Source organism: Oculina patagonica, unplaced genomic scaffold (genome assembly GCF_052425735.1).
Source record: "Oculina patagonica isolate OP01 unplaced genomic scaffold, crgOcupat unplaced274, whole genome shotgun sequence".
NCBI lineage: Eukaryota > Metazoa > Cnidaria > Anthozoa > Scleractinia > Oculinidae > Oculina > Oculina patagonica.
The window spans coordinates 2,560-11,324 of NW_027558117.1; the positions used below are offsets into that span (position 1 = coordinate 2,560).

The 8,765-nt window shown below is 38.1% G+C and overlaps 1 protein-coding gene across 1 annotated transcript; it reads left to right on the forward strand.

The window, feature by feature from the left end:
- Nucleotides 1–453: 453 nt before the first annotated feature.
- Nucleotides 454–1,810, forward strand: LOC144640356 (uncharacterized; the record flags this gene model as incomplete). Its single annotated transcript, XM_078499525.1, has 2 exons — nucleotides 454–598; nucleotides 1,430–1,810. Coding segments are annotated over exons 1-2 (442 nt in total), but the record flags the coding sequence as incomplete, so codon positions are not given.
- Between the last annotated feature and the right edge of the window lie 6,955 nt (nucleotides 1,811–8,765).

The window sequence follows — 8,765 nt, forward strand, 5'->3', positions numbered from 1 at the left end:
ACAACTGTGGTGATCGTTTTTCAAAGGCATTGTTAATGACGACGTAAATAATTATCAAACTTGAGCGGTGTTACCCCTTGAAAATCCAGTTGAGCCACCTTAATCTTGTTGCCTTTTCCAGTTTTTTACTACTATTTTAATTTATGATCTGGTACTAAGTTGGTTTCTACTAGTTTGGTGTCCTTCTCCTTGTCCTTCGTCTTCCTCTTGAAGGAACTGCTCGACTCCCAATTGAGATTCTTTTCTTGTCAATGATGCCTGAAGGAATACATGATCAACAGTTGAAGTAAAATGGCCACTTTGAGTGGCGATTTATTTCTTTACACAAACCTGATAGATTTAAAATGTGAAGCCGAGAATGTTATTTTTGCGCAATTGTTTGATTCTTACAAATGCAATGACACCATAAAAAATTGTTGGTTACTTTTAGTTTTTTTATTTTTCTTTTGCAGCAGGAGCGATTATCTAAACTTCAAAGTATCAAGAAAAGACTGTGACTGGATTGGTTGTTTTTTACTGTGCTGAACGTTAGTCGATATGAAGACAGGCATCGGATTTTGCTCTTTTTTTGCATTTCTAAATTTCATTCATTACTCAGGTAAGCTCATCAAATGAAATGATGAACCAATTTCCTTTCTGCGGTCGTTTTGCCCACGAGCGGATTCGCGAACCACCAGTTCCGTGAATTCGCTAACTTGTTACGTCGATTCGCCTACGTCTAAAGTCGTTTCGCTCACGAGCTGCAGGTCGTTTCCCTAACGTGTACAATTAGTGCGCTAGCGTTTTTTCTTCGTAAACAGAAACGCTGAAACGCGCCTTGAAAACGCCGAAGTCCTTTCGTTTCTAGGTTTCCTAGGCCGCTACGTTTATCTTCCAAAACTGATAAAAAACCTTTCTAAACTTTTAATCAATTGTGAAGGCGCTTTATAAACCTCGCTAAACTTTTTATCATATTCTGAAGACACTTTGATTAAAAACATCGCTAAACTTATGATCATTCTGAGATTATAAAGTCTTCTAGTCCTCCTTCTCTTTTGCGAATGTGGAGACACACTTAGCTTTCATTACAACTGTCGTGTTATCGTCAAAATCCACGTAGGAAAGGAGTCTTTCAAGCGGATTGATATGGTATTGTAATGTCCTAGCGCTGTATTTAAAAATACGTGTATAAAAATACGTGTATGAATCTTCATGTAATACGTTAACAAAACGGCCTATACTTTGGGTAAGCTAAACGACTTTAGATGGAGGCGAATCGACCTATAAAGACGTAAGCGAACTGGTCGTTACTCGTAGGCGAAACGACCGGTTACTTTTCTTTCTTTATTATTATTTTTATTTACGTATACCACGCTGTAAGCTAATCTCGAAACGAAAATTAAGTTACAAAATAAGCTTATTAATTGATGTTATAAATTTATTCGTGTAGCTGGTGCAATTAAAATCACTTCAAAATATCAAGGAAAAACTGTGACTGGATTGGTTGGCTCGTCTGTTAACTTCACCTGGAGCTTTACTGGGAGTGTTGATAAAGTTAACTGGGGACTAAACTTGGGTGATCCAGCAAATGACCTTCTTTCTAATGGATTACTAGTATCTTTAAGAAAAAGTGGCCCAATTTCAGTGTCAATCCCTCAAGAATACATTGGACGTGTGAGTGGAAGTCGCAGTGGTGATGCATCCTCTGGCCAGGCCATCTTTACACTTAAATCTATCACCAAGGATGATGAAAAATCTTTTGGGTGCCTATTAATATCAGAAAATCCTTTCGAAAGCAATGTGCTTGACCTTGTGCACTTGTTTGTTGAAGGTTAGTACATACAACATTCAGGAACTATCATATTAAAATTTGATCTAGTAATGAATGTCCCTACCATTTCTTTGAAGCCTCTATTTTTCCCAGGCCAGTATTATATTAATAATTTTATTAAGTCATTAATTAATTTATTTATTTGTTTATCTATTTATTTTATTTATGTATTTATGATCAGCTGCATACCTGCATGCACATGTACTGACTTTAGAAATTGCAATATAACAAATATTTAACAATTATTCCATGAGCGTGCGTGACTATAATCATCTCCTAGTATTATTTGTAGAGGGAAATAAAAGAATGAGACATTCTTGATGTTCAAGAAACTCGGCTTTTGATGCTGTATTTACCGTGCAAGGCGGTGAATGTAGCATTTTAAGGCTTGGTTACTAAGCCACGCCCCCTTTGTCATCCAGGAACATGGCATACTGTTGCTGAATGAAATTTTCGTTCATTTGAAAGAAGTCACTCTAAGTTCGAATACCCAGAACATTGAAAATTTTGAAAAAATTATTACCAAAGTATTTTTACCAAAAAGATCCTCAAAAAATGAATTTATATTTTACCTTCGAATCTCGCGATACTCTAAAGTCATTAAGTTTGTTTCTCACTGTCAAAACCATCTCAAAACTGAAGCTTGAACACAGCGATAAATTCATTTTCTTCTAGATTTATTTGTTTTCAACCGTTTGGAGCGTGAAAAAGTTACATTTACATCGTCTAGAACTTTCAACCTCTTCAGGGTTCTCTTCAGGACATGATAATCAAAAGTTAGTTATTTAGCTGTCGTGGTTGACGTTCTCAAGGCAACACATTCTCGTCCCCATAGCCCTTTCGTTTCTCTTAGCCGGATTGGAACGAGAAAACGAAGGGCTCTGGGGACATTGAATTTTTGAATTAATTCGAATTTTTTTAATTGGCTGTTTGGAACAAAGAATTCCTAAACGAAAGTCGAGAACGTAACGACTCTCTCATACATTCTTTTGAAACGTCATGACTGCATACATGAAGGCCGGAAGTCCTAGAATCTAGGACAGGAAACTCTGTGTCCCCAGAGCCCTTCGTTTCCTTGTGCCAAGGCCCTGCCGGCTAAGAGAAACGAAAAGGGCTATGGGGACGAGAATGCAGGCAACACAGAATTTGGTCATTTCACGTTGTTATTTTGCAAAGGACGGCAAAGAAATGTACCAAGAATTTAATCGCACGTGCACAGCTATTGTTCTACTCATTCAATCTTTTGTTTAGCGACGTTCCCGTTGTCGTTGCCGTTGTGGTTTTCTTAAACTTCCTAATGTTTTATGATGGCTGCAAACAATTTATTTGGGCTTTTATGCTATTGCAAACTTTTTTCAGGATTCTTGATCCACCCCCCAAAAAATAATGTTCTGTCCCTTCGTTGACAGAAGTCTTCTGTCCAGTAATGTAGGGGGTTAGCGGTATCGGCAGAGTGTGTGTAGAACGCCAACATGACCGTCGAGTCGGCTGCGAAGTGTTGTGTTTGAGTTGCGTTCTCGAAAGCTGTTCGTTGTAAACATGATGTCAGAAGTTCACGAACACACGCCTGAAGTCATGTAACGTACGCGTAAAGTTGTTCTATGATTTAGCGTTTGAAAGTGAACAGTTGAAGTTGGGTTGTTCGACTCGTTCCCGCCATTTATGTCCTTGTCGAGCTGGTGCCCGCGAAAACTGTTCGTGTGTGTTTTGTTTCATGGCGGCAGCACCGGCAGGGTTTCTTGTTCCTCGATTGCAAGAAGGACTTGATGAAAGAGAAGCCTCGGACTGATTCATTTTAGATTATATGGATTATTGTACAGTTATGGGCTGGTTTGAGGCGAAAGCCGAGTGTAAATATGACGGCCTGTGCCTTTTTACACCTATATTTGTCTTTGCCTTGACCAGGTTGTTTAAAAGTTCGTTTTCACTGACACTTTCATAATCATACTCTTTTGTTTTATCTTGTGTTCCCACCTTTAGCGTAGCCAATCCTTAGATTAATGCAAATGAGTGAAATAACGTGATTGATGTAATAAACTTCCACTCATAAATAAACGCAACGTATCTTATAAACGCCCCACTCCCTTGAAGTGTAAAGTTTGTGGCCCCCTCCAATAAACGCCTGGTGTCTAATAGAAAGCAATGCTCCATGGAGACAAAGCACGCACCAGCTCAAGCCCTGCCCACCACCAGATGTACCATCGGAAACTGTGAGAGTAGTGCTACCCTTTAAGGACCAGTGTTCAGCTAATTATGTTAAACAACTAAACAATCTAAGTTCGAAACTAAACGTGACTGTCCAACCAGTGTTTGTAAGCCCTAAGCTCGAGCAACAACTTAAGCGACACGAAATTAAGCCCCCTATTATTAGAGTGCCTATGAAGTAAAAAAATAACTTTGCTCAATTTGCTTGTTTATGTCTTAGTTAGCACGAATATGCGTGTTTAAGGTATCAAAAGCGCTTTTTTCTAGTATTTTTTGAGCCTCGAAGTTTGGAATTCCCAATTCGAAGTGGGTCCTTTTCGCGCGCGGCCAAACGCTCCGGTTTCACCGGAAATGACGTACTTAGTGGTTCTAAAGACACCAGGATTATGGCGTAAAGAGAGCAAAGAGGGCTGGCGAAAGCTATATTTCGGCTTTCGAGTCAAACAAAGGCAATTGCGCAAACGAAACTGCAACAAATACACTTCCTTTGGTGAAGCTTCGCAGAGTAAATGGAAGCGAAATTTCCATGTGTATAGTAAAGCTATTCGTTCTGATGAAAACGCCAGAAGAAACGAATTATGTTCCGTCGGCAGTTCAAGGATCGCTGTTCTCAGCACAAGCTCTTCCTTGCCACAAATGAAACGATAAAGTCATGAAGCGAAGAGGAAATTTATCAAAAGATTTAGTATCTCTGTCAAGGATATGGTGGTCTCTCGCTCTTTTCATGTGGCCGCCCCTAAATTATGGAACGATCTTCCAAGTGAAATAAGAAACATGTCATCTATGCAAAGTTTCAAGAAAGCCATCAAGACCTTTTTATTTTTAAAAGCTTTTTAATTTTACATTTCTTTTTATAGTCATATACATTTTAATCTTTTTTTAGCTTGTTAATTTGAATTTTAAATTTTTAGTCTTTTTTTTAACTATATTGTAATGCGCAATTGAAAATTTTTAAATTGATAATTGCGCAATATAAGTAAATTATTTATTTATTTATTTATCTAGGGGCAACCGCACAAACAAGATAAGTGCAATACCGTTTTTGTGATTTTCGTCGTGGGTATTGACGTTATTATATATTTTTTCACTGTTATTGACTCTTTAAGACCATGCATCCAGTAAGAAAAATAACATGCACGCCACATTAGTTAAAGGGCAGACAAGAGCAGTACTGCTTTTTCTGGAAGTGACAAACACGTTGGACCCTCGGCCTACTAGACACATGAATTGCATATAAGAGGTTATCCTAATACCAAACTGGGCACAAAGCCTGTTTATGGAGACAATACGGAGCAGAATATAGGAGTTGATATATGAGATGTGCACCAGTGTGAACGTTAGATTTGGAAGGGGTGTACTTCTGTAAAAATGTACGGTGGTGGTCCTTCACCACATACCTTTTTTTAATCACAGCAAATGCGTCTTTCTCGTCATCAAAGGTGACGTCTATTATGTATAAGGAAAATGAGCAATTAAAGTTTAAAACAAAAAAGGAGGTTTTGCTCCCTCAAGGCAAACAACTAAGATGCAATTAAAGCCAGCGAGGTGTCTGCTGAGTCTATGCAAACAATTAAAGCAAGTTAGACTATTCCTCGTACTCACTCGAGGTCAGTGAACAGGACTCTGGCTAACTGAAATAAAGGTTAGAAAGTTTTGGGAATATGAAGAAGCAAGATGCTGCCTCTTGATGTACAACAAAGATAACAGTTAACGAGACTTTGCTCGCATTCAAGTTTAACGTAAATAAGCAAGACTTCTGCTAAATAAGCGATACGTTTGCTCGCCCGTCAAACCTTTAGACAACTAAGTTAACGAAACTTTTGCTCGCGCATTACATTTTTAGACAAATATATAAGCGAAACTTTTGCTCGCGTATTAAAGCTTTAGACAACTAAGTAAACGAGACTTTTGCTCGCGCACTAAACTTTTAGACAAATAAATTAGCGAGACTCTTGCTCGCGTATTAAAGTTTTAGACAACTAAGTAAGCGAGACTTTTGCTCGCAAACTTAACTTTTAGACAAATAAATTAGCTAGACTTTTGCTCGCGCATTAAATTATTAGACATAAATAAGCGAGACTTTTGCTCGCGCATTAAACTTTAAGGTGGCTCCATAGGGTTTTATGACCGCGCGCGCTGATGATGCAAGCATTCGGAATCTGCGCGCGCGAGCTGACGCGAGCTCAGAGACAAATGATCAACCATGGATTTATGTTCAAAATTTCAAAGGATAACTTTATTCGTAATGTATTTCCAAGGCCGTACAATGCTGTTTAATCTTCCAAAGATTATGAGTTTGTAGATTTTCTTCTCGAAATTACATCAAACGCCCAGTAAACTCTGTAATCGAGCGCCTAGTGGTTTCAACGTTGACGCATGCTCAAATAGCGATCTTGGATAATTTCTATTCTGTTGACGTTTTTGTTACAAATGTCTGGCGAAAAATGGCAACTTTCGTCTAGCTTTTCTTGAGTTTCCTTCCGTGAAATTTCGTAAAAGTTGGCAGAGAGGTTATAATTATTTTGCTTTACGTGGCGCTCGTTTTTTAGGAAAATCTACAAGACGTGTTTTTATGCAGAGGGAAAAGACACAAATTTGCAGATAACAAAAAAATCTGACTTAACAACCCTTACTTTTTTTTCTGTTTACAATTTATTTCCAGGTTGTATCCATGTACTGTAAAAATTTCGGAAGATTTCACCGAAGGAAATTGTAGAAAATAGCACTCAAAGCCAGCTAAACACTAAAAGACGCATTTGTTTGGGTAGTCTTAATTCTCGACTTAAACCCATTATTTTAACAAAGATGGTTGTAGAACACTATTTCATCATTGCTGATTGCATTTGATAAGTCCTAGCGAACTAGGATTAAAAACGAATGCAAAATCACATTTCAAAGTATGACATTAGCGCGCGACACATCATATTTGACCCTCCACGGGAAAACAGTGAATAAGGTGAACGCACGCGCACGACACGGAAGCAACACGTTCGCACGGTCCTAACACGACACGCTTATCGTGCGATTATGCGAATTAATTAGATTTCCAGCAACGTGCTTGTGGCCTTTGTTTGCATATGGCTAACACGGTAGAGCTTTGTTTTATAACACGGTAGATTGACACGGTTATTTTGAACACGGTAGATTTCTTAACACGCTAAGCTTCTTAACACGGTAGATTTCTTAACACGCTTGACTTCTAAACACGGTAGTTCTTAACACGCTAGTCTACTCAACACGGTAGATTTCTTAACACGCTAGACTTGTTAACACGGCCGATTTCTTGCATGCAACTTACCAGCCAGATTAATTGCTGGGAGAATCGTTGTTTTGCTCTAAATATCATTGCCTTTCTCACCTTAATGATGCCCAGCTTTTTGTAGCGTCGTTTGCTTTAACGTAGAAAAGACAACAAGGAAACACACTGATTTCATTGCTTTATGCAAAGCATAAAGAAAACCAGATAGAAATTAATAATCAGGCGGTTTGTCCCTGTGCGATTTCCAAACAGCTTTCACGTACTTTCGCATTAAACTTTTAGACAACTTAATAAACGAGACTTTTGCTCGCGTATTAAAGTCTTAGACAACTAAGTAAGCGAGACTTCTGCTTGCACACTTAACTTTTAGACAAATAAATTAGCGAGACTTTTGCTCGCGCATTAAATTTTTAGACATAAATAAGCGAGACTTTTGCACGCGCATTAAACTTTAAGACAGCTTAAAAGCGAGGCTTTTGCTCGCGCATTAAACTTTAAGACAGCTTATAAGCGAGGCTTTTGCTCGCGCATTAAACTTAGACAGCTTAAGAAAACAACAGCTTAAAAGCGAGGCTTTTGCTCGCGCATTAAATTTTTAGAAAAACAAATAAGCGAGACTTTTGCTCGCGCATTAAACTTTTAAGACAACGTTAATTAGCGAAATTTGCTTTGTTGCAAACTATTTTTTCGGAATGGTTGGCGAGATTTTTTGTCTTGTTTCCTTTTGTTGTGTGTTAATTATTCAAAAGCCTTAATTTGTCAGCAACGAAAAATGTGACTCGGAACACACTCTATTTTTTTTTTCTTTTCATTTAAACAAACGTTGCGGGTTTTTCTTGTTGTGAAGAGTTTTGCGCAATGGCTTGCGAGCCTGGGCAGTCAAGAATCCGGTTTTAAACGACGAAAACATTTCAAAAAATTAGTTTGACTTGGGACACAACATAGCTGTTTAGCACTACGTATGGTCGATCCGATGCAGCCATTGATTTCCAATGGTGTTTGTTGTACACTTCAAGCGTTCTTATTCCATTGACTTCAGCGGACGAAGTCTTACTGAAATAGCCGGCGTTCGATCTTAACACACTAATATCCAAATCAACTGTTGCGTTTGTTCAACCTTTAAATTTTAAATGAAACGGCATACCGATTTAAAAAAAAAACCTAGAAAAAAGGAAAAATAAATAATTGTTTCCGTTCGGATTTGAACCAACAACCGGGGCTTACACAACTTTTGTAGAAGTGCTCTCTACCAATTGAGCTATCGTAACTTTCTGCAATAGAGAGTCTTTTCTTTTGATTATTTAAATATTATATTTGGACGCGCTGTAAAAAAAAAATGTTTTATAACTCGGGCATGGGTGACCAAAACCCCCAAAATCGCCCTGTTTTAGCCTATCGTACAGAGATAATGTCCACCAAATTTCTGCCCTGTATATAGCGTAAATATTCAAGCGTAACGAATGATTTATATATATGCAATTACAAAGCAAT